The sequence below is a fragment of the Orcinus orca genome, chromosome 2 (assembly GCF_937001465.1).
Source record: "Orcinus orca chromosome 2, mOrcOrc1.1, whole genome shotgun sequence".
Taxonomy (NCBI): Eukaryota; Metazoa; Chordata; class Mammalia; order Artiodactyla; family Delphinidae; genus Orcinus; species Orcinus orca.
In genome coordinates, this window is record NC_064560.1 from 123,501,325 (window position 1) to 123,528,605 (window position 27,281).

The 27,281-nt window shown below is 40.8% G+C and overlaps 1 protein-coding gene across 2 annotated transcripts in view; it reads right to left on the reverse strand.

Annotated features, from left to right (window-relative positions):
• FMN1 (formin 1) overlaps positions 1 to 27,281 on the reverse strand; it is a 424,285-nt gene that overhangs the window by 200,511 nt on the left and 196,493 nt on the right. For both annotated transcript variants that reach the window (XM_012534548.3, XM_004274037.3), the window contains 2 exons: positions 9,110 to 9,852; positions 4,301 to 4,451 (listed from right to left, as the gene is read on the reverse strand). In XM_012534548.3, the coding sequence (XP_012390002.2) occupies positions 4,301 to 4,451; positions 9,110 to 9,852 (894 nt within the window). The remainder of the gene's footprint in view (positions 1 to 4,300; positions 4,452 to 9,109; positions 9,853 to 27,281) is intronic.

Consider the following 27,281-nt stretch of genomic DNA (forward strand, 5'->3'; position numbering starts at 1 on the left):
AGACACATTCTGTCTGACGAAGGCAGATTTCTGGCTCCTTGTCAAGGCGCGGAGCTACCTTTCCCCAGAACAAATGTAACTTAGAGATAGTAGAAATATGGGCACATTGACAGTGAAAACTCTTATGTTACAGTGCAAAAAGACTATATAAACCAATGGAAGATGAACTACTAGATGTCTGTGTACTCTGTTAAAGGAGCTGAAAAACAGGAATGGTCTAGAGATGACCATTTGCAAATAGTTTCAGACAGGGACACACTCATGTTTGAAGACCCTCGACAAGCTTGTGGGAATAAGCGATGGTCAAGAATTTCTTTGCAAAGCTTTCATGTTTGTTCATAAACTAAGAGATTAATACATAGTTCTAGAGAATACTTCAAGTACTTTCACAATCATGATTTCATTTTATCCTTGTAATGACCCTGTAAAGGGTTGTTACTCCCTATTTGGTAGAGAAAGAATCTGTGTGGAAAAGTTAAACGACTTGCCCTGAAGGGTATCAGAGAGCAAAAAAAAAATAGGAGATAGTACTAAGTGTTGCTGGTACAGACAAGAGCTGATGTTTTGAGTTCTGGTTCTCAATTTGGTGAATGTTAGGTCTGTGGTGGCAGAGCGGTCTCATGCCACAGATGAAGACGGCACAGGCCTGAGTAGGCAATACGAATTTGTCATAGTTAGTATTTAACGTATAGCTAATATTTAAAATGATTGATGGGGGTCAAAGGAACACAGCTCCAAATCTACATATTGTTCATATTATTTCGTAGTTGGAGTTATACATAGTATCTTTTTATTCAAAGATTTGGATTCCTACTGGAAGAACCTGAAGAAGACTTTGGATAATTTCACAATGCAGGACGTATTTTGGAATTGCACGAGCGTAGCTGGATTTTGTTGATGATTCTAAGAATGGCTACTCTCATTTATAAAGGTTAAAATCGATCATCCCAGTAAAAGCTGTTACCAACATTAAGGGAAGCCAATTACTGTTTAAATTCAGGGGGAGTGAAGACACATGCTGAGGCCCTTCTACATCCTCTCAAGTGTCCGTCATTATCAATGTCTTCCTAGCTAAAAGCGTACAAACCTAGAAGTCATCTTCATCTTTCTAGGTCTCGTTTCTCATGTGCCACATGGGGGCACTGAATTAGATGATCAGGAAGGTTCCTTCTAATTCTTAGACTGTATCGTACTAGAAAACAGGATCCCAGCCCAGTTTAAGAAGATATGTATCTGTTCGTTTTAAATCAGTGCCAGTGATGGGAACTTTAAATGCTGTTATAGAAGATGAAACTAGAAACTCGTATCTGAGTTCAGCAGAACGGTAACAATTCCGACAGTTCTGACTAGGAATGTGGGATGTGCAGAGGGATGCAGACCAGCTCCACTTAAGAGATGCTCACGTCTGTCTCAACGCTGGCAGAGTCCCTGCGGCCAAGATTCAGAATGCTGGATTTTTAAATCTCTGACATATACTCCACTTCCGTCACCATAAAAAGATCTATCTGGCAAGTGTCTCCTGGTCACCTTGTATGGGAACCATTCTGTGGTTAGGCTAGCAAAGCTGGCCTCCAGGGTTGAAACTCCTCAGTTGCTCACAATCACTAAAATTCACTTTCATCTTCATTCTCAGAGAACAGAAAATAAACATCTGACTTTCAGAAGAGACCAAGGGATCCATCTTGATATTGGAAATCTGGCCATGGGCACAGAAGGAGGGCGCCTAGGAGGCAGGTTCAGAGTTTTCTGGCATTGACTCAATTCGTTTTTTTCTTTACAACTTAGAATCTCAGCTCTAAGGTAGGACACAAGCTCACTGCAAACTCCAAGCACCCTCAAGACTGCTCCCCTTAAAGAAAAAGAATAGAGACTACACGTGTGCACAGAGTCTTTGGGGTAACAGCAACCTCACTGTTCAGAAAGATTAAAGAGTTTGAATAAAGGATATTTTCCCCCTCAGACGGAGAAACAAACACATCAAGTACTAACCACCTTAGTGAAAATCCTCTGTTGAAGAGGCAAATAATTATGATAAGAAATAAGAATAAACTACCAAATGCTTTGATGTTTTAAAAACAAATACTTCAATGTTTTAAAAATGCTCATTCACCGAAACAGAAATAATTAGCTTTATGAGTAAATGACATGTAACCAAGCATCCAGAGAGAGAAACACAAGGAGTAATAGCAAAAGAAAAAGAAAAAGAGAACGAAAGTAAGTTTAATATGATATTGGGTAAGAAAACATTCAGAGGATTTCCTTGATGGTCAGAGAAGGCTTCCTGGAAGAGGAAAAATGAGGCCACTTTTGGAATACAGAGATTCTGCTTTTGCCTTTTGTATAGAAACAATTAGTCTTCTGTTCCTATAGGTGGCATTTAAAAAGCCAGCTGGCCAGCAAAACGCCCTTATTTCCATCTCATAGGAATCTAACTGCACATGAATATATTCTATAGTCTATCAGTTTACTTCTTGCCGTAACTCAATTGTTTCATGCGATACATCCTCTTAAAAGATTTGCTCTGATATTTAATCATTATTGGGATCACATTTTTCAATCAGGAAAACACAATTCCAATGAACTTGTGAAAAACCTTGACCATGATTTTCATGTATAATTTAAGTCAGTGGGCACACCTGATTTGATTAACAGAAAACTGCATCCGGACTTTTGCCATTCTCCCCCTCAACAAGGCACAGCTCGTTTCACAATCATGTTACTTGAGATATGAACCAATGGATGAACCTCACTATATAATTTAAGAAGAGTTGATGAAACTATCATTCAGTATTACACACCTTTCAAAACACTTCTTCAAACCCTCTTAGATTTGAATCTCACAGCATCCTGCTGGGTCAGGTAGACTCAGATATTGTTAATCTTGTTTTATAGAGAAGAGGAAATATGGCCTGGAGAAGTGAGATGACCAGCCCAGAATCACATCGCAAATCAACAGCAGAACCAAGTACTATACAGTTGACCCTTGAACAACTAGGGGTTAACGTGCATATAGCTCAGAGTCAGCTTCTGTATCCGCGGTTCCTCAGCATCCGCGATTCAATCAATCACGGGCTGTTTCGTACTGTAGTGTTTACTATTGAAAAATATCTGCATATAAGTGGACCCGTGCGGTTCGAACCCATGTTGTTCAAGGGCCAACTGTTTTTCCCTAATACCATCTATGCTATTATCACAACACTAATGCAGAGAAACAGCAGTGGCGGCAGCAACAGTAGCAAAATGAGAGCAGCAATTACTTGCTGAGGTTTGACTGGGTACCAGGCACTACGGTAGCCCGTGTATATATACGATGTCATTTGATCATTACTCAGAGCAATATGGATAGATGTCATCTCACGTGACACTGAGGGGACCAAGGCAGACTGAAGGAACTTTGACTTGGGGCACGCAGCCAGTGCATGGCGACCGTGGCGACTCACCTCCACATCTGATTGCTTGTGAATCCTGACCTTGTCCTCTAATGGCTGGCTGGTGGCCTCAGATTTCTAGCCCTCAAGTCTGCTCAGAGGTCACCTTCTCAAGGAGGACTACCTTGAACACTCCATTCAAACCCGTAGCCCCCATCCCTCCCTATCCCCGAAAAAGTTGATCCTCCTTACTCTGCTCTACCACATGATTTGATTTTTTGTTTCTGATGTTTATTGTTAATAGACGCCCCAGAGGGCAAGGATCTGTTTTCTCGCCTGTTTGCTTTTCTTCACCAACATGCCCCAGGTGCTCAGACAGTGCTACCCACGAGGACTTTTTGTAACGATGGAAATGTTTTATATCTGTGCTATATTGTAGCCACTAGCCAGAAGAATAAAACTGAAAGGTGGCTGGTGCCACTGAAGAACTGAATTTTTAATTTTATCACAAATAGTCACATGTGGCTAAGGGCTACCCGACTGGAGAGCATGGGCTTAAAACAAAATCTAGCTCAGACTCCCAATAAATATTTGTTCAATGAATGAAGTTATAAATAAGTGAAGAAGACATTTTCCATATAGCCTACAGACTACTTTTCACGAACTTTTGTGCATTTTTTCAATAGAATTAGTGGCTGAAAAAAGTCCAGATGAAGAAAACAGTTTGCAAATTCAGACAGCATGACCAAAATAGCAAGCACGGATTTCTCAAACTATTGGCTCCTTTCTGTCATCTGTGACTCAAAACCTTTCAAAACATTTTTTGAAAACAGAGGGAAAGCAAATCAGCAGCACATAATAAATTCCCATGTATGACAAATATATACATATATATATATATAATTACAAAGATTACTGTAGTCACTCAGTACCTTTTTGATCTTGTTTTTTTTCTCATAGGACTCTGACAGAGGTTTCTTCTTCTGCTGAGGTGTGTCTTTGGAGAATAAATACTCAAATTCGCTAGTATCCCGAATATCAGGTTCTTCTAAGGAATCCCACAAGGTTGGTGTAGAATTTTGGCTTAAAAGAGAAAATGGCAAGTTAAACTTAAGAAACAAAAGAGATTAGAATACAGTGAAATCCTTAATCCTAATTCATCTTTTTAACTCCTTAAAAAACTCTAATAACGCTTGAAGAAAAGCTTTTTACGATTACACATTTTTTAATTCAAAATATACTAAGTATTAAAGCAAACACACATTTCCGAAACAGAATGGTCCTTAGATATAACCAAAGAGAGAGAACCAAAGAAACCCGGTGGGATCAGAACTCCTGGGATTCAGATTGTCGAGGCATGGAAACTGCTCCTCCCTCACTTTGTGTCATTTCCATGACGGGCAGAAATGGGCATCGTATAAAGATTGAAACAATAACCAATTCTGAGACATTCATAGGATAATTCTTAAATAGAATGAAAATGGAGTGCTTGGGTGAAGATGTGCCCTCCTTTGAATTTTTTTCTATTCGTTTTAAATATGGTTCTCAGGTTTAGCTCAGGTTAACTCAGCGTTAAGACCCATATACGTGAACAGGCTGTGTTCATTTAGAAATACTTGATTTTATAATACACCATCCAACAACAGGATTAACAATAAAAACAAAGCAAAACCCCTACTGCACCAGCCCCCGCAGAGATTTCAGCAAAAGCAGCCATGGGGAGACTGTGTTTTGTTTGTTTGATTGGTTTTTTTCTCTCTCTAAAGACAGGGATACCCTAGTTTTGAAACAAAGAAAGGGAAGAAGATATGGGAAATCAGGTTCAGAACAACTGCCTCTGAGAGCTGCCTTAGATGGTTTACTATCCAGGCTCCTTTCAGCCAGAACACATTTTCTCCCAAACGTCTACTTTCTTAACTTACTTCCTCGTCTTATTTTTAAACACTTTTAATGCTCATAGACATTTAATAAAAAGTCTCATCTACACATCAAACATACACATCAAACGTGTGTGTATGTTATGATCCATAATATCTACAAGTACTTACCTTTGTTTCGATATGCATTTTCCCAATGAAAACTAAAATAACTATTACTACATGGTCCACACAAATTTTTTGATACTAAAAGACAATTTTTTCTTTTTTTTTAATTTTTGAATTTTATTTTGTTTATTTTTTTATACAGCAGGTCCTTATTAGTCAGCCATTTTATACACATCAGTGTATACACGTCAGTCCCAATTGCCCAATTCATCACACCACCATCCCCACCTGCCCGCCGCTTTGACAATTTTTCATATTTGAAGCAGTGGGCAACGCTGGCTTTTCAGATCTGAGTGTTCACATTTTGCTATGTGTCTGCCTTTGCTGTGAAATATGACATTTGGGTTCTGGCCCATAACAAAACTGAACATTTGCTTCTCTCCACTTTTTTTTTTAATTGTAATTTTTCTAATATAATATTTGAGGCATTTAAGAACATATATGTGACATGTGTAAGTTATAATGTATAATAGTATAATGAATACCTGTGAAATCATCATCCAAGGGCTAGAACATTTCCAGTGAGGTACATCCATCTATGCGCTCCTTCCTCAGCACTGCCCCCTCCCTCCCCCCCCACCCCCCTTAACTTCAATTCGAAACATGAACACCTTTAATGTTAAATGCTTTTCTCAGCTGCACTTGGGAAAGGGGATCTTGGTGGGAGAAGAGAGCCAGGAAATTCTGGAGCATGCAGCCTCAAAGCTGCTGGTCTGGGCCTCAGGAAGGTTCTGGGAAGCAGAGGAGAGGATGCCTAGAGGGAGGTGATGTGACCCACAAAGGAGATTATTCAGACCCATCCCCCCATCTCCTGCACCTGTACCGCTTGGCTCCCCCTCCAAGGACTCTGAGCTCAGGTCAGTATGACTAGTGCTATAACCCACTTATATTCTGAAGTAAATAGGCTTTGGCAGTCAGGTTGAACACCTCATCACCATCTACAACACTGTTTCTATGGGAAAAGGCATTTCCAAAAATGAGTAACAGAATTTTGGAATACCACCTCTCAGCGGGTTGGGGGCAACTGGGCTGGTGGGGCAGTAACAAGGACTTGCTCACAATGGACCGTATGCCATCATGGCCAGCTCTTTTCTGACCACTGAACACACAGTTTGAGCTCCAAAGAAGAGGAAGAGGAAGGCAGGAGGAGGAGGGGGTGGGGGAAGAAGTGGGAGGGGACAGATGCGGGAGTGAGCAGGGAGGAGTGCGCAGGGGGTGGAGGAGAAGATAATTTCTCAACAGGAAGATACTTATTAGGAAGATGAAAAGGTAGACAGATGAGGATTTCTTTCTTCCTAAAATTTTTTTAAACTAAATGGCTTTTCCCTATTCTAGAAACCAGAAAACAGACATCAAAGAAAGCAGAATGGCAAAAGTTAAAAACCATGTTAGTAGTGAAAAGCAATCTAAGTGGATGAGAGGCAGTGTGTGTATACTAGAGAAACTTCATATTTTATTCTTAGTTCCCCAGAAGACCAAGACCAAAATTGATTATGTGCTCATTACACGAAGTGCTTACCCCTCTGGCTGTACAAAATATCATCTCCTGTCAAAGAACACATCCCAGATAATTTTACTTTTGTCCATAATGAATAGTACACAGGGTCTTCAGACCATGTCAGTTTAAAAGACGTATTCATGCTCTGAGGTACAAAAACATTTTGACGGACCCATAATAAGAGAGACTAAACCCCTGTGCCTGGAACTCAGGCCCGAGGCTGACATGTTCACCAAGCAGGGCTCTCCTGATGTCCCAGGTCAGGAAAGTTGGAACATTCATCTACTTTTCATTTTGCTCAAAACGCAATCCCTGGTGGTGGCAGGACTCCAAACTCCACATGCCGTTCTCCCTCCGCCCCTGGCAGTGTCCACATTTCCCCTTTTTATAAGAACACCAGTCATTTTGGATTAGAGGCCTGCCCTACTCCAGTCTGAGGTCATCTCAACCTAACTAATCACATCTGCAATAGCCCTATTTCCAAATAAGGTCACAGTCTGAGATACTGGGGATTAGGGCACCGGCAAATCAATTTGCGGGGAGGCAATTCAACCCATCGCAAAACTGAAGCCCTACGTTTATGGCGAAACTAATAAGAGCTTGAGCATTCAATTGTCCTCTTTCTCAAAATGGCCAACTATGTAAGGAGAGAAAACTACAATGATTATCTCCAGCTTGTCTTTGCTGTCTTAAACGGTGGATGAAGGGCCCACATCTCCCAGTGGTTACTGTTACACCACTGGTATGGTCTAGGTTATTGTTTGCCCATGAAGTCTTAAGGGAATGAAGCTGAGGCAGGCTAGTGAGACCCAGGTGTGGAACAGCTCCGTGTGCCCTCAGAACAGATGCTGCCAGGGCTGACAGGTGGGCTTCATCACCCTGGAATGGCTGTGCATTAATTTGAGAACACTAATAAGAGAACATGGCTGCAAATAAATATACTGAGAAATTATTTCTTAGGAAATGACATCTGAGTCTTGAATGGGAATACTAGTACTTTAGTTAATGGTAGGAGCTATTTCAGGACCATCTGAAATGGTTTTTTAACCACTCATTTGGGAAATGTAAATATAGAGTATTATATTTAAATATAATAAATAAATAAATTTATCAAATAAATAAATTCGCCCTTAATTTTGGTGAGAGGAAAGAGACCAAATATGAAGTATACAATCAACTTAGTTCACCATATGCTTAGTGTCAAGGTGTGCCCCACCCCTCCTAGAGTGATTTCTAGTTGGTTTCTCACTGTGAATTGCAGTTTATTTTGTTCAGTATACTGCCTTCCCCAAGCGAAATGTTATAGAAATAGAAAAATTCACCACCATATCTTGATTTTGCGAATTAAGTTCAAAAATTTAAATGTAAAAATCTGTTCTATATTTGCTGTTCTTTGCAAACAATGAACTTCGCACCTAGAGAGTAGTCAAGAAGCAACTCAACATCTTTTTCATTGTCCTTTTGATGCTTTCCAAAATGAGGCACAAGAAATCTGATCAGATCTGTTTGAATGGAAATTTCCAAGCAACCATGTCTTGCTGCCTTACAGACCCACTTTAACAACCTATGCAAGTGGAAGATGCTTTTTAGCCACCTACCCACTGGCACTTTCTCTGGAGGGCAACAAGGTATAAAGACGTGAGGGCGCTCAGTAGCGAGGGGTAACAGAGTTCAAGCAGAGAGAGTTGATATTTTAAGACTCCTCTCTGACCTAAAGAGCTAATGATTCAACTATGTCCAGTTCTTTCAATAAAAATTGAAAAATTACACCTACCTGTTGAATATACACATTATAGGGTTGATGATACCATCTAAAGACAAGACAGATAATCTAAAACTCTTCAGTGAACCTGAAGTATAGAATCAGGCTCAATGTCTTTGTGATTACTCACTAATTGCAGAGATGCTGGAGAGCCCTGGGCTCTTCTCTAGTCTGGGAAATGGAATGTGTACCTTCGAGAAGGGTCTGACACAGAACACGTCGTTTCTTCCAGCATCAATCCATACAGAACACAGAGAAGACCTAGTGGAGACATTCTCCTCAAAACATTCCAGCCTTGTTTATCCAAGGCATTCACTACCACATCTGAGAACGAGTGCCACACTACAAAGATGCTGAACCAACAGGAATACAACATCACTTGTCCAAAATCCTGCAAATTCACAAGCTGAGAATGGGCCAGGGGAGTTGAGCTTACCTCTTATCACTTATTTGTATCCTAGTCCAGTACAAAGGCTTCATGGGACAACTGGGTTCGACGGCTGGCTTCCGAGGACACTGGCTAGCAGAAGGGTTGACTCCGAAGAAGAGTCCAGGGGGAGGTGGAGGCACAGGTCCTGGGGCTGGCAGAGCGGTGGAGTGAGGAAGTGGAGGGGGTAGGGGAGGGGGGGGAGGTCCAGCACTTGGAGGCAGAGGAGGTGGTGGAGGTGGGGGAGGTCCACTATTCACAGGTGGTGGCGGAGGTGCCAGTGGCAAAGGTCCAAGTGCGGGTGGGAGGGGAGGAGGGGGAGGGATGGCTGCCAGTAGGGGTGGTGCGGGAGGGGGAGGGGGAGCGGGAGGCGTTGCCTTCTGCTGACTCGATGAGATGCTTTCCGCAGATTGAAGCGGTACACTGGTGTCTCTGCTGTCATTTGGGGGAGAGAGTTGGCTTAAAGAGGAGATATTCAGCTTTCTGGGTATTATTTGGTTACTTCTGGTTGTCCTGTCTTCACCCTCGCAGGGTTTGAGGAAAGTCTCTCTGTCTGTCTGGATGCACACATTTCTGAAAGCCTTTGGAGGGCAGTCATCGTCGGTGGAGACACACACATCCCTCATCTCTTCACATCCTCCTCGCCATCGGTGTTCTATCTCGTATTTGAGATTTTCAATGGTTTCTTCTAGTCTCGCTGTTATCACCGCATGCTCACCCCGGATATGAAAGGCTTGAAGTTCGAACTGAGCCTGTAGAGATATCAGTGGGAAAGAAAGCAAAAAATTTATCAAAAACAATGATCGGAAATAAAATATTCCAATAGCATCCCCACACCACCATAGCACAAGTCCGCATAAACACAGGGAAAGACAGAGACGTTCGTTCTTCTGAGAATCCAACAGGGTGTAAATTCCACCTTGCGAATTTTCCAAGGACTTAAACAGTTGGAGTAAAAGCATAATTTCATCCAATCTGAGCTCACAGGGAACAATAACCATGGATTAAGGGTAAAAGTAAAACTGTCGTCTAAGAATTTTCATTGGTTTTAATATCAAATGCAAAACAAAACTTTTAATAAAGATTTGAACATGCCTGGATATATCTGTTATTACTTTTGGTTTTGGAAAAAGAACCAAAAAAAAAGGTTTGGAGATGCTTTTGGCTAGGAGCTGCAGTTCTCACAGTTTTCCATAGAATGTCTCACCTCCAGGGTTTCCAGGCCAACACAGCAGAAAGAAAAGATTCAAGAAGAAGCTATGATGCGTGTGCATTTTTTTTAAAGTTTCCATATCAAAGCTGCCCATGATCAGTATTTGAGTCTGTTTTATAATCATTCATAATTTAGTAATAAATGCATAGAAAATGAACTTATTACAGTTTGCTTTTTTCTCTTCCACATACTCTATATTTTCAACTATAGTTTATATGAAGCCAGCCTTTTTAATGCTCATCTTCTCAGTTATGTCAATACCTTGAGTCTACAGTTTTTCACTTATCAGCACAAACTGGCGTACTCTTGGCTATTAACTAGTCCATTTCCCAGCATTCAAAGCCATTCAGCCTACTACAGTTAACTGGGAGGCAGTCAAATTTACAATTTTATGTTTGAGTTTTTCCAAAATCCAATTTAGCAGTAATTAAACATTTCTGGTGAATTTATTTAATTTCTGCCTTCCCCATCAGACTACAAACTCCACAAGAAGAAATCAGGGACAGTATCTGCCTTTATTTCTGTATCCCAGCAGCTAAAATGGCAAGTACCCACTACTGATGAGATGGATGGATAAAAAACACTGCAACAGGGCTTCCCTGGTGGCGCAGTGGTTAAGAATCCGCCTGCCAATGCAGGGGACATGGGTTCGAGACCTGGTCTCGGAAGATCCCACATGCCGCGGAGCAACTAAGCCCGTGCGCCACAACTACTGAGCCTGTGCTCTAGAGCCTGCGAACCACAACTACTGAGCCCGTGTGACACAACTACTGAAGCCCGCGCGCCTGCAGCCCGTGTTCCACAACAAGAGAAGCCACCGCAATGAGAAGCCCACGCACCACAACGAAGATTAGCCCCCTCTCACTGCAACTAAAGAAAGCCTGCGTGCAGCAACTGAAGACCCAATGCAGCCATAAATAAATTTATTTTTAAAAAAAACTGCAATAGTTATATTCCGTCATTGTCCCAAGAGTCTTCCCTATGGCTAATAAGACTTTCTTCACTGTAATTTCAGCCCACAAATGTCTAGAACACCAATGGGTATATAAGTACAGATCCGTTTTACATTAAAAGGGTGTTAAAAAAATAACAAAAGAAATATTTTCAGTGGCCTAAGTCAGTCAAGGTCATGACACAGGAAAATTCTCCATTTTCATTAAGATAACTTTTAACTGTATTTTTACTAGTTTCACCTTTTGCTTCATAAACCAACCCCCAAATAACTGTGGTCCGAAGAACAAGAGACAGGTTTTTCTAAAGCTGAACTTCTCATATGTGGACACGGCAGCCGCGATCCAACTCTGAAAAAATTGGCAAGTTCAGGGTACCATCTATTTCTTTGCAACACAGAGGGTTAAGCAGCACCTGAGTTCTGGATTCAAACCACCTGGTTCACATCCTGGTTTAGCCACTTGCTAGCTCTATGTCCTTGGGCAGGGAACTCTGTGTCTTCAAACCTGAGTTTCCTCAAGTGTATAATGAGGAAAGTAGTAGACCATCTCTAGGGTTTTTATAAAGGTAAAATGAAATAGTTCCTGTAAAGCGGCAGGCGTTATGCCTGGAACACTAGTTCTGAATAAATATTACTGCTAGTTACTGTTGCTAAGGATAATATTAGAGTAAGAGACTAACAGATTTCTAAACATTCTTCAAAATTTCCAAACAATGTCACCTTTGTGGAGTGACAGGCATAAAACCAGGAAAAGCTTACGCAGTCAGGATGAACAACGTACTACAAATACAAAAGTTGACCCAATCTTTCACGAGTTCTACAATCAAATGGCTGAAAGTACTTTCAAGCTTCATTCAACTCTGAGATCAAGATGACCTCTGTTTGGATGCCCTACCCATCTCCATCTCCCCCTGCCTCCCCTGCCCACCTCCAGCCACATTCCAGCCCTGATTCCCAGGCTGAATGATCACACATATTTAAATTTCATTTTAGCAGCTAGTTTAGTTCTGCCACAGCAAACTAAATCTTGAATGTTGTTCCCGACTAACCTTCTTCCAAGCAGGTTAACAGTCAGGTAATATTGATGAGCCAATAATTTCACTTAATCTTCAACTTCTTAATAATATGAAAAAGTTGCAAAGACATGTTCCACAGAAAAACTTTCCTTTTATCACACAACTGGACTGTATCTACACAAAGCACCCCACCTCTCCTGCCTTCCACCTCTCAACCAATGACCTTCTGAATCTGATGTATACATCTATATGTACCATTCTGGCGGCTCTGTAATTCATTTGCTTAGTGTGGTGGGTAGAGCACAAACTGGTTAGGTTACTTAACCTCTCTATACCTCGGTTTTCTTATAAGGAAAATGGCGGTAATAACAGAACCTACCCTGCAAGGCAGTTATGCGAAGTAGACGAGTTAATACATGTAAAACTACATATAGAGGAGTGTTGGGAACACAGGAGGTGCTATAGAAGTTTGCTGCCATTATTATTTTGTCTCTTTGCTGCCTGACACATCACTTGCCTTCGACTCTCAGCATGTTCCCCAGCCCCATGCTCTATCCATCTAAAGCAAAACTAAAGATATCGAAATCCTTTTTTAATCCCTTCTAGCTGTCGCCCTTTCTTTCTCACACTACCTCTTTTTCTTCACAACAGAGTTTTGTCTTGTTTTGTTTTTTTAAGAAAACACACAACTCTCGCTGCATCTATTTTCTTATCCATGCTTCTTTTAACCGATGACAACTGGTTTCTGCCCCCACTATCTTCTTGAAACTCCATGATTTCAGTGTTACGTCTGCTCAGCACTTTTCAGTGATTTCTGCCCTCTCAGCTGCACTGTTAAACTTGACTGCCGCCTTGCCTTGGAATTCTCTCTGCTTCCCTGAACTTCGATACCCTCTCCACCCACCGCAATTTTCTTCCTATTTCTTGGCTCTCTCCAGTCAATCTGTGGACTCCTTTTCCTCCAGTCATCCCTCAAACGTTGTTCTCCAGGTATGTCCCTTGACATTTCATCCTTCTCACACGACACAATCTCTCTCGGTCATCTTGTGTGCTCATGAGGTAAATTACACTCATTGACTATATACTGCAACTTCCAAATTGGCATCTTAAAAGCCATAATAATTCCAACTATTCTGTGGAACTGTTCTACCTGAATATTCTTAATCAGCCACCTCAGACTCAACACGTCTGAAAATGAACTCAGGATTGTCAAACCTCAATTGCCTCCTCCTCTGAAATTCTTCTTTGCAATTAATAGCATCATCATCCTCCCAACCCGTCACATCCAGAAACCTGGATATCATGCTGGATTCCTTGCTCTCTCTCATTCCCAACATATTACTTACCAATGAGTTTCATTAATTTCTCTGATTCATTCCTTTCCATCTACCCCCACTGCCTCAACTCTTCACTGGGTCCTTCTCTACCTGGACAGTGGCACAAGCCACCTCACTAATTTTCCTGATTCCAGTTTAGCCACATTGGTTCCATGATGATTTTTAAAAAAAAATAAATGCAGATCTTTATTCCTTAAAATCCCTCCAATAATTGGCCATTTCATGAATGGCTTCCTCACAAACTGTATTTATTAATATGAAGAATTACCAAATAAGAACTATGGAATGTCCATGTACTCCATACCAATATGCTGAGACTACAGTAAGAAACTCTTCTAACCATTAAAATTTAAAGGGCCCATATAAAGAAACCACGTACCTTTGCCCTTTCCTGCTACACAACTCCTTTTGACCATTCCACTTTCAGGTTCAGAAGCTCAGCATGACATAGTAATTCAAAGTGATTCATGTAATAAGCCCCTCATTCATTCTTTTGCCTCTCACTGTTACGGCCTCTCCCGTTGCGGAGCACAGGCTCAGCGGCCATGGCTCATGGGCCCAGCCGCTCCGCGGCATGTGGGATCTTCCCCGACCGGGGCACGAACCCATGTCCCCTGCATCGGCAGGCGGACTTTCAACCACTGCGCCACCAGGGAAGCGCCCCTCATTCATTCTTTATCTGTCCATATGTAATAGGGAAGCACAAATCTGACTTCATATTAGATCTATTCCTTTTGCTTTCACCTTTGTGCTTTGTTGCCCATGCTTAGTCACGCTGGCTCTGCACCTTTTATAAAGGAATGTGGCCTATAGCCTGAAATATACAGGATAGCCTATTCTCAGGGCTCTAACCTTTAAGAGTCCATTCACATGGAGGTCAAATTTGCAGAACAGAGAACGGCATTTGTCTGTTGGAGGTTTACAGGAACATCATGACCTGACCTACATGGACAGCTGCAAGAACAAAGGATTCCGACACCAAGGAGTTTGCAACAACTAATCATGCCCCTCCCTCATCTTGCCTTTAAAAGTGCTCTGCTGAAACCCTTTGGAGAGTTTGGGGCTTTCTGGGCACAAGCCACCCATCTCCTTGCGTGGCCCTGCAATAAACCTTTCTCTGCTCCAAACTTGTCTGGTACCGCTGTGTGTCGGACACACTAACTTGCGTTCAGTAATACATATCCTGTCAGTTATTTCAAACTGTTCCTGGCTCTATTACAAATAGGCATCTCAAAGCTGCACATATCATGAATCAAGCCTTCAGGAAAGTTATTTTTTTAACACTATTTTACACTCCACTTCCTGTTAAGTGCCAGTTCTACTTTGCACATGGAAATCATATATTGTTTTCCCTCCTTTGTCTAGAGCTGTACCTAGAAGGACTGTTAACGACTTGATGAATCAAACACAGAGAGTAGAACTTTCTGTTGAATAATCACGTACTCCCAGGCAGGACCCTGGAAATCTTTAGGAACTGTCAAGCCCAGACCCTCACAGCCGAAATTACAGATAAGGCTGAATCAAGGGAACCTAATGCTTTTAAACCCCACTGACTTTCTTTTCAGTCTCCTTTACTTTCACGTTGAACGTGGTGCTTGTACACGGTATACAAAACAATTTACAAACTTTCTGATTATGTTTAGGTAAACGTTCTTTAGGACATATGAAACATTATGAGTTTCCCTCTCCCCAAACCTCCCTGCTAAAAATCTGTTTTTCTGCATTCACCCCAACATATCATTTGAAAGGAGACAGGTCTAAAGTTCTGACATCTTTCCAGCCTGCCCCAAGTTTCACCTCCAGACTTCATCCAAATTTTATCTATCTCCCTTTACTTCTAACTCGATTGCTTCTATTGCTTTCATTTTTAATGACATCCTCTTCCCACCTGCAACAGTCTGTTAATCTATATCTACCTCCTTCTAAGCAATATGCAAATTCAGTCTTTAAGCGAGCAATCGCAATTAAACCACTCTGTTCCCATCACCCTTTTCCTTGATGGACACTGTTTTTATCTGTTTAACGTGGTGGTTCTCAGCCTGTTCCCCATCAGAAACACCTACAGAGCTTTGTAGAAAACATTGACGGGCAGGACCATCTCAAAAGATAATCATTCAACTGGTCGGAGATGGTGGTGCCCTTGCACTGGTATCCTTAAAGCTCCCCAAGGGATTCAACTCTGGCTATTCCAATAGCCAGAGTTGAAACCCACAGTAACTGTTCTTAATCTTTATTCTGCTCCAAACACAGCTGAGACGGTATGGCACTACGATATTGGTAGAATTTTTCTGGCAGTGACTTTCAACTTGGGTCATTCCAGAATCGCCAAAGGAACATGTGTTATTTGAAAAAGCCCCTTGCTAATTCTGATATATCGCTATAAGGGAAATATCCCTTCATTACGCATATTGAGAACAGTTATTTCATGCAGCAGAAAAGCCTAAATTCTTTTCATGATACTCATGGCTCTTCAAAATCTGCCCTCTGCTTACTTTTCCAGATACTTCTTTATGCTTTCCCTGTGTTGCACCAGTACAGATTCAAACATCCCGTCAACTCCCACATCTTTATGTTTTTGCACAATGCTGCTTCCTCTCTGTAAAACACCCTTTCTCTCCATTTTCACCTAGTGAAAGCCCCGAAGGAAAACTCACTCCATCGCAATTGAGCCTTCTGGCTTAAACTTTTCTTGATCTTTCTTGACAAAAGCTTTCCTTTGACTTTGTTGCCAAAGAACTTTCTAGGTTCACGTTGCATTACAGTCATTTATGTTTATCTTCTTTGCAAATCTAAAAGCTCCAGGCAGTTGGGGACCATGGCTTATTCATGTTTGAACTTCCAGAACACTGCATACCGCTTAGTTCGTGATCCACAAATGTTTATTGAATTATTTCTTTAGCTTTAAATATTAAGACTTCCTTGTGCCTCTGTATTACCCACCCAACTAGACTCAAAGTTCCAAGAAAATGTAAAAACAGAGAGACATGTGGTCCCCTGCCTCTTTGATAGGCCTAAGCACAACATGGACTATGAGATTTCATTGTTGTTATTACCTAGAAAATTCAGTGTGGGTATTTCTATAAATTACTGTTGATCCTATTAAATTTTAACAATTTTAAAATATTTGGTGTGGTTAAGAGTTCTCTCCACAATAAGCTTAAAGGCTATTCCCATAAGTATAGTAAACTATGCAGTAGGATTGAACCATATTTGTGATCCTAATCTGATTAGGAATTGGGCTCTAGGAAACTCCTGCAGCCTCCTCAGGGGCTGGTGCTCCCTTCCCCGACAAAATCCTCATTATTTTTTAATATCCTCCACATTACCACTGCTCAGAGATATCATCACAGGAACACATTGTCCTGAAGCCCAAGCAATAGACGGAGACGTTGCTTGTCTGGTCCCCACAAATAAGCCTGTTGAAAAGAAGGTGGAAAAGTGCCTACTGATGAAAGACATCATGCCGGTGCCAAGCACTGTGCAAAAAATCACCCATCAGCATTTTGTTGTTACGCACATTTTCTCCCAGTGGTGCTGCCAGGGGCCATCAAAAATTCAGGTTATCTGCTGTACAAGTTGAGTAAGTCAACCTTTTCCAGGGACCCTTCCAATTCTAAATTCTTAGGTTGGGGAAAGCAAGACAATTCCAGGGGACTGCACAGAAGGTCCTCACTTCAGGAAAGTGCTAAAATGCTAATAATTTCCACACCCAAGACTTTACCATATCTCTTTCTCTTCAACTTCCGAGAATACAGACAGCTCTGCTCATGAAAGTTTCATAACGACGCGAAGCATAGTATCATCTAAGCCATGTAAAGAAAGAGTCCTAGGGCTTCCCTGGTGGCACAGTGGTTGAGAGTCCGCCTGCTGATGCAGGGGACACGGGTACGTGCCCCGGTCCGGGAAGATCCCACATGTCGCAGGGCGGCTGGGCCCGTGAGCCATGGCCGCTGAGCCTGCGCGTCCAGAGCCTGTGCTCTGCAACGGGAGAGGCCACAACAGCGTGAGGCCCGCGTACCGCAAAAAAAAAAAAGAAAAAAAGAAAGAGTCCTAGCTCTCATTAAGAATGCAAATCAACACAGGTCAAGCAGACTCATTAAGGTACTCTGAAAACACACCAGTGGTTCAGTATGCAGTTCAAATAAAGTTGGGCATTACTTCTGAAATGTGATACTTATTCCAAGGATTCTGAAATATACTTCAAAAATAAGCAAATATAATTATGGACAGTCATCCAAGGAAATAGTGGGAAAGTAAAAGAGATACATCTTTGAAACCTGCACTGAGATTCCTAGCTGGGAAACAAAACAAAACCTGAGTGTAGCCAGAGTGCTTCTGTGACACAGAAGAAATAAAATCATGGAGGATTCTGGTAATGTTTTATTTCTAAGTTATCACTAAATTTAGTGTGAGTCAGAGAATGGATATACCTTGGGATACCTATGGAAATGATTTTCAGGCTTTATTTTTCCAGAAAGTAATTCGAAACCTAATAAGCAAACCCAAGACTGCATACTTTTAGGCAAAGAGCCAACATACTAATTCCTTCTCTATTAAGAGAGAGGACTTGGCATTTTATGTTGTATTGTTATTGTCACTACTGAAGCTACAGCTAGTCCAGTGAGGTATGTACGACCCACTCCAGAGTACACGTGAGCTTAGAAGCAACAGATGGTAAGACCTGGCCCTTAATACTGTGACAAACTGAGGTTCTTCAAGTAATCACAGCAATCACTTTTACTACTTCTTTCTCAATTCACCCACTGTCTATGAGGGGTCACCATCCTATGGCCAAGGCCCATCTGTCCTCTAGCATCATTCTGGAAACTGTGAAGCAGATTCCCCAATTAGGTTTGCTTCACGTATTCCCAACTTTGTCTTTTTCTTTTTTTTTTAACTGAAAAGGGGTAGGAAATGAAAAAAATATTATATCATTTAAATAGCATTATCAAATAGGAGCAAGTGGGGGGGGCTAGTTGTTGAGTTCTTTCAGGTGTTAAAAGCGAAATTTATGTCTAAGACTCTAGGATTACTGATTAGAAAAAATAGTCTCCGCATCTTTACCAATGAAACAGAAAGCTCTCTGCTCACAAGAAGAGGTTCAGGGGAATGGTTGTGACAAATATCCTACTTGTAGGCTTACTCTGCATAGGGACGTTGTCTGAACCAGACAGACACTGAACGAGTCTTCTTTATATCAAGGTGAGATGAGACTCCGGTCTCTCTACCATCTAAGAGTCAAACAAGCTTTAATGAGCATCTACAATGCACCTGATCTTGCAAATGCATATAAAGAAACAATCCATACTTTGCGAGGCTCACGTTCCAGCTGAGAAGAGGTATTTGTGAGTTGGTTCTAATTTTCAGGACAGCTAAGCTGGTGTGGATTTTACACTCTTACTCAGACATGACTTTTTCATTGACGCCTGAAGAAAACCAAGGACCATACAGGCCAGTCTGTCCAGCAGAGATATCCCCGGTTGTCTGTGTTGCTTTCATCATCTACTAACGAGCCACTCCAGGCCCACTCCTAGCTAACCTCCTGAATGTATTTGCATTAGTAAGCAAGGAGGTATTTGGCTTCCTACCTTAATATTTCAACAAGGGACCGATGATGTGTGCCTAGGCCACAATCACCTTCTCCCGGCCACTTCTAGTCTTCCCAGGGATTAGTCACTTGATAAATCTGCCATTGAATGGGTTTTAAATTACAGGCTAATCAACAGGGAAAACAAACAAGAGGTTTACGTGTTTTTCATTAAGATCTGGACTCTGGCCTAGGACGCCTCCTTTGGAGGAAGCTAGAAATTTCCAAAAATTGCTCACCTCGGCCAAGAGGCATACTCATTATACAAGACATAAGTTGAGATGCCAGAAAAGGGCTCACAAAATTGAGTATCATCTTCATTTCTCTAAGTAATGGACCCAAGGAGGAATATTTTATGCTCCAATTGGAGAGGCTAGGTCAAGTTAATGGAAAAAAACACTAAAATAGTAATCAGAATGACTGGATTTAGTTCAGCATAAGACTTCTGTATGACCTTACATTTGCTTCTTATCTCTGGCTATTTTCTTCATTTGTAAAACAAACAGGTCAGAAAAAGATCAGGCGGCTTACTAACCAGGTTTCTAAGGATCCATGGAGGTGTGAGCAGTTCTGCGAACACTTAGTTTTGTTATTTTAGACGGATGTTTAACCTTATAAACAATGAATTTCAAAAAATACATATGGTTACACCAAAACCTACATATTTGGATACCACCAGCACACCTAGTACTAAGGCACTTAATTTGGGGGATTTCTTTGTTTTTTAGTCTTTGAAATATAAAGTTTTCTCTGACATCTTTCTGAATCTACTCAGATGTTTTGAAAATGGTTTCACTGATCAGGAAAGTTGTAACTCTGCACTGGTCTCTTCCTTCCTCCCTCCCTCCCTCCCTTCATCCCTCCCTCCCTCCTTCCCTCCCTCCCTTCCTTTCTTGTTTTAAATTCAGGTTTGTACATATACATGTAAGTATATTCTACAGCACATGTACACCATATTCAACTATGCACAGCCAAGGCTCAGGCTAATTTGCTCTGTGCAGGGCCCTATCCTGGCAAAACAGCCCATTGTTCAATAACAAGCACATGAATGGGCAGAGTAACAGATGATTTTAGCATTTAATTTTATACTTGGTGCTTTCTGACAGAGTAATGTTTATGATTAAAACTAATTCCAGCAGTTCTTAATTGTTAACTGATTCAACTGTAAAGTAAAAATTTCCTACAATTCATGTTTCAATCTTCACAATTATTTTAATTGAATACAGCCCTAGGACAGTAAGGAAAATTTTTTTTTTCCAAAAACTGATTCCATTTTTAACTAGTTTGTAAAATGTGATTTTTGAGATTTTGTCTGTTAGTAAAATAGAATTTAGAAAGTAATTGGATGCTGTGGCTAATATAAGACTCAACATTGAAAGCCCCTAAATTCAAATTTGTGTTCAAATTTTTGCGGAAAGTATCTGCAAACTACGTATCTTACAAAACACTTGTACCCAGAACATAGAACTCCGTTAAAATGAAAATAAGAAAACAACCTCTCCCTTCCAAAATGGGTAGAAGATTTGAATGGACAGTTCATGAAAGAAGATACATAGATAACACAGAAGCACATAAAAAGATGCTCAACGTGATTCATTAGAGAAATGCAAGTTAAACCTGAATGCGATACCACTTCATACTTATTGGAAGGGAGACAGGGAGAGGAAAACTGACCCATCTGACAACGCCAAGTGCTGGGGAGGATGTGGAGCAACTGGAACTCTCAGTTTGCAAATGGCAATGTAAAATGGTACAGCTACTTTGGAAAACAGTTTGGCTCTTTCTTAGAAAGTTAGATATACACTTGTCATATGACCCAGCAATCTCACTGCTAAGTATTTACCCAAGTGAAATAAAAACGTATGTTAACATGAAAATCCATATGCTAATATTTTTAGCAGGCTTATTTTTAATCAACTGTGATGGTTAATTTTACTGGGCCATGGGGTGCTCAGATATTTGGCCAAATATTATTCTAGGTATCTCTGTGAGGGTGTTTTTAGATGAGATTAACAACTGAATCAGTAGCCTGAGTAAAGCAGATGTGTTCTCCCTAAGGCAGGTAGGTTTTACCCAATCAGTTAAAGACCTGAAAAGAACAGAAAGGCTGACTCTCCTCCTTAGAAAAAATTCCTCTTGCCTAAATGCCTTTGAACTGAGGAACTGGCTTTCTCCTGCCTTGGGACTGAAACATCAGCATTGGCTCTTCCTGGGTCTCAAGCCCGCCGACTCACCCTGCAGAACTTGAGACGTGTCAGACTCCATACCTGTGTGAGCCGTTCCGTATAATAAATCTCTTTCTTATATATACACCCTATTAGTTCAATTCCTGCGGAGAACGCTGACTAATAATACATTGCCCCAAATCGAAAGCCACCCAAATGTTCTTCAACTGCTTAAAGGATCAGCAAACTGTGGCACGTGCACAAAGTGGAATTCTAATCAGAAACAAAGGGAATGGACCACTGGTACCTGCAACAACACGGATGAACCTCAAAGGCATTACGTTAAGTGCAAGAAGCTGGACCCAAAAGGCTACAAACTGTATGATTCCCTTTTTATGACATTCTGGGAAAGTCAAAGCTATAGGTGCAGAAAAAGCATCAGTGGATGCCGGGGTTCTGAGTTCAAGAAAGGAGTTGTCGGACTTCCCTGGTGGCGCAGTGCTTAAGAATCTGCCTGCCAGTGCAGGGGACACGGGTTCGAGCCCTGGTCCGGGAAGATCTCACATGCCGCGGAGCAACGAAGCCCGTGCGCCACAGCTACTGAGCCTGTGCTCTAGAGCCCGTGTGCCACAACTACTGAAGCCCGTGTGCCTAGAGCCCGTGTTCCGCAATAGGAGAAGCCACTGCAATGAGAAGCCCCCACTCGCTGCAACTAGAGAAAGCTCGCGCGCAGCCACGAAGACCCAACACAGCCAAATATAAATAAATAAATAAAATTTTAAAATTAATTAATTAATTTTAAAAAGAGAGGAATTGTCTTCCAAAGGACACAGGGGCATTTTCTATGGTGATGGGAACATTCTATGTCTTGATTGTGATTTGGTTATGCGTTTGTCAAAACTCATACACTAAAGAGTGATTTTTATTGTATGTAAAATTCTATCTCAATGAAAAAAAGCAACTTGAAGATTGACATAATAAGTCATATGCACACATTTCTACAAGTTTAAAACTGCAAAATAAATACATTATAAATAAAATGTCACTTACCAGTTGGACTTCCAAGAAAGATTTTGTTTGTAGCAAAATGTTTCTCTTTTGAGAAAACACATGTCAACAGACAGTAGAGTGAAATGAGTCCCTGAAACGCCCAAAGAGGTGCCTATGTCTTAACAAGACACATACGTCCAAATTCCCCAAGATAAAAGTCTAACTTTTCTCATCAATGTTATACAATTTTTACCTCTGTGGCCCAATTTCCAGAGCTTTCTCTCCCTAGGTCAGGCGATGGGATGGGGTGAGTGGTGGTCATCCAAGATGGCATGGCCACGTTCAGCAGCATTCTAACCTTGCAGCTGTGTGAGAACGCGGCCAGGGGAGAGTAAATGACTGAAAGTTCACAGTGTTAGGTAGGATGTTCCGGTGCCTTGAACACTGTGATGTCTCATTTCTGCCCCTTTCTCCTGGTTTACCTTCTATCCCATTACTTACTTATAAGAGTCTGATTTTCTCATTATAGTTCATTAATAAGCACTTCCAAGGGAACAGGGTTCTAAATTTTTTACTTCTGTAAGGAAAAAGGACTTAGCATCTTCTATTCCCAGGCCAACATGAAGAGTTTTCTTTATGAGTGTTTTTCATGAGCTAGTCTCCAAAGCAAGGATCAGAGTACTGGGTTAAAAGTGTTGCGTTGGATTTTCCTTTTCTTTTAAGCAATAGAGTGATCTCTTTTCTTCTTTAGTTGCAGAGATCAAAAAGAGAGTCTGTTCCACAGTGCAATTAGAACAGTTTCCTCCTATACTTACTGGGTCTCCAAGACACAGGAGGCCTATTATTCCATCAGTGTTTGTAAGCTGAAGATCACCCTTCAGGTTCCTATTCTGTAAAATGAGGATGACATTACCTGTCTTGCTTCCTAATATATTTTTCACGGGAAGTGAAAGAAACTCAGAATAATGTGTTCAGAACAAATTAAGAAATACTCTGACTAAAAAGCATGACAGAGTTTATATACCATTAGATAGAACTCACAGCAACTAGTTGGGTTTACAGCGCACTGTCAGCTGGAAACTACTAACATAACCCATACGTCTCCCCACGTATAAGTTTATATGTATGTTTAGACGGTGGCCTTAGAGAACAGAGTGTACATGATGTGGTTAAATAAAAGTCAACCTTTCCTCTTAATAAACTGCATTAAGTGGTATCCATATACCACAAGAATAAACATCAAAATAAACTAGTATTATATCATACAACAAAAATTAGGCTATCACTTCTGTATTAATACAAGACACACTGATGTTTATGCCAAGATTTTTCTCAATTTTTTTTAACATATTCATTGACAGGTACCTCTTTTGCCCTTTTACCCCTACCTGAAAAGTGCTCAAGTACCCCTTTGTTTTCACATCTACCCAATCCCTCCAACAAAAATCAGAATAATTGCCCTAAGTCTGCCCCCTCCTCAAGAAAAAAATCTATTATGTTCACTGACAAACAATGCTCTAAAAGATTTGCAGCTACCTACTATCTTTACATCTTTATCATACCCTTTGTGTAATCTGTCAAAAACCTGGTTTAGGTTGCCACCATTTTACTGAAAATGCTCACAAAAATCACTTGGCTTCCTAGGTTACCCAGTTCAGTGGATCTGTCCTCATTCTTCCTTTGCGACTCTCCAGCTGAACTTAAAAACGGCCTCTCTTGCTTTCTCTGACGATCCAGCCCCCTGGTCCTCTTTCTACCTTTGCGATTATTATGCGTACCATGCTACCTCCTCTCCCTCTTCCATCTTCTAAATGTGTCAATTTTATGAGGACTCATGTTTTTGTCTCTCTTGTTCACCAGTGCACTCCTAGAACCATGAGTACTGCCTGGCCTGTGGCACTCAGATAGCTGTTGAGTGAATGAATGAATGACTTTTTCAGGATCCCTAACTGACTCTTAGAAGTCCCTAAAGCCATTGTGCCTATGATAGCTGCGTTCAATGAGCAAAAGGGAGACAAGGCGGAGGAACTATTGAGTAGTACCTAGGCAGAGCCTGTTACGTATATGACGAAAAACTCTCTGATTTGTATAATGATTGCTATTACCCCTCAGCAATGTCCTAGCTGATAAGGGCACAGCTGATGGAGACCACGTTCTTTCCAACAAACCTCATGAAATTCTAGCACTCATGAGTCTGACATTACAGGTCCATCTCCGTTCAAACCTGGTAAGTTTGTTTCATTCAGTGGACCTCCAGACTGTTACCATATAATACACACAGGGCCTAGATGAGAGCTGACAGACAACCTGACCCCAAATGAGTCAAAGCAAACATTCTACACCAAAGGCATTCATCATGCTATCATTGTGAATACCCATACTATTACTGGTAAGGATTTTTACAGTTCCAAACAAATCTCCGTTTCGAAATAATTGAGGAACCCACACACGTTTTATTCCATGTGTATCCAAGTGTTATGAGTTATTTTCTAATCTTCCTTCACTGGGACACACACCAAAATGGTTGGACCAGGGTCCACAGAAATCCCTTGATCAACAAAAAGAACCTTGAAATAGCACCCGTAATAATGTGGGTGACCAGTTTATTCTTTATAATGGCTACGCTTTTTTTTTTTTTTGAGTTTCTGTCTATATTTGGCCCTCTGTATCTGCTCATGGATGTGGAGGGCTGAGTGTACTATCCCAGTTTCTACAAGGGACCTGAGCATCTGCAGATTTTGGTATTTTCAGGGGGTCCTGGAACCAATCCCTCAGTTACTAAGGGTTGACCGTATAAGCAGTCAGGCTTGCAGAACATCTCCAGTCACAGATCTACCTAGAAAGAGGCAGGCATTTCTAGAGCTGTGCTTTCTTCATTTGGAATATGTGCAGTTGAGGTCGTAGATGGGCTGACAGCCGTATGAGTGATAAAGTTCATCCGCAGCACCTAAGCTCATAACCTTGAGAGCACAGAGACCCCAAATAATGGCCCTTTTGAGTAACTAGAGAATTCTAAAAACTCCACACACGAGGTTTCCTGACCACAGGGCATCAATACCCATCATTTTTGGAAAGCTTTGGCAAAGTATCGCACTGATTTATTTGAGCTCACAGAGATCTGATGTAATATTTAAAAACAGATCTCTTCTTCGTGTAAACACGAATTAAGAAAAATGTAAATCCCCCATCTAGGTTTATTTTTTTAATATGGATTTTAATTATGTATTTAGAAATCTGGAGCGCTCAAAGCCTTAAACAGTTAAGATAATAAATGGACTCTGGCAGAACATTTGTTCTGATTACTAGATGTTTAATGATACTTGGAACGTCGAGATGCATGTGAAATTACACTCAAGTATGATGCACACAAAATAACTTGGAAAGGATCAGATCTCATTTTGACTTGATTCTTTTCTCCTGGAATACAGACAAACCACATTCTTGTTTTCTTCCTGCATTCTCCCCCTTAGATTAAACTATATTACTTTTGACTGATACTCATCTCTGTAATTTGCGCTTTTTGAAAGGATAATTGTTACGAGAATTACATTTTCAGTTTTTTCCAGTAATTGGAAGAGGTAACTTTAAATCAGTAGTCTTATTTCCTAGCTGATCAAACATGGAATGTAATTCATGAATCGTTTTCAAAATAAATGTTTAACTCCTCCATGCAAAGTTGAAATGTCACTTCGAATTTAGTTTGACTCAGGTTTATAGATGGCTGTAATTTGCTCTAAGAATTTTTCTATTTTAAATGTTACAGCTGTCCATATTAAATGTGTGAAAAGACAGGGGCACTAATACCTAAAAAACGCATACATAATTTCTACACAAGTCATTCCAAAGTTAAATACTAAATATGAAGGTTAATGATGATACAGGGCCAGCTATATAACGTCTGTATCAGACCACATGACGGCTGCAGTGTTTCATACCATGAACATGCTGCTGTCTCATGGAATCTATCTGCTACAAGAGCTTACACATGCCAATTTTGTGCCATGCACCCTTTGTGAAAAAAAATGAACTGGCTCAAGTACCTACACCAGTCATCCATTCTAAATAATGACAAACTACTCACATTCTAAATATTTAGATTACTAGGAATCTCAGTGTTGGACCATCACCTTTCCCTCACTGCACTTCAGAGCAGTAGAAGGCTTTCTGATTGCATGTCCTTGAACACAGTATTAATACACATATGAAATGGATTAGAATGGCTGAGGTGTTTGAAAGGAAGGAATTTTGATTTTTATAGAGATTGACACGAAGATCATTTTTCTTGGTCCAAATTTACTTTGTTAAACATACCCCAATCTCAGCTTGCCAAATGTAAAAGCAAGAGCCTATTTTCTTTCGAATCATTTTCTTTTTTGTATTTTTTCTCTCATGTGTTTTTCAGATTTTCCTATCAACACAGCACAGGTAAGATTAAAAGTAGAATTAAATCCAAATATGATATACCTATAAGGAAAACAGTTAACAGTCCAGTACTAAAAAACTGGGGCTCATAAAGAAGGAAATATTTAACTTTATTTCTGTGTGTGATTGGTTTTAAAAGCTGATGGGTGGCGGGGGCTTGTTAGCCATGCCAAATCCTCTAGCAACACTTACAGTTTCCAGTCACAGTAATGGTGTTTTTAAAAGTCCTCTGGTGTGGGTGGTGCTTGGTTACAGGGTTTAGGGGTAAAATGTAAAATCACTCCGAGAGGTATTTCTGACAGCTGGCAGCCTCTGTGTCTCTACCTTTATCATCATCATCATCATTATTATTATTTTGGTAATTAGGCTGCTACTGAGCAAGGAGCGAGTGATGCTGTAGGAGTCCAATGTTTGGGTCTAGGTTATAATAGAACAGAGTCCATCTGCACACACTGATCCACAGCTCACAAACCTAGAAAATCTCATCTGAGAATAATAA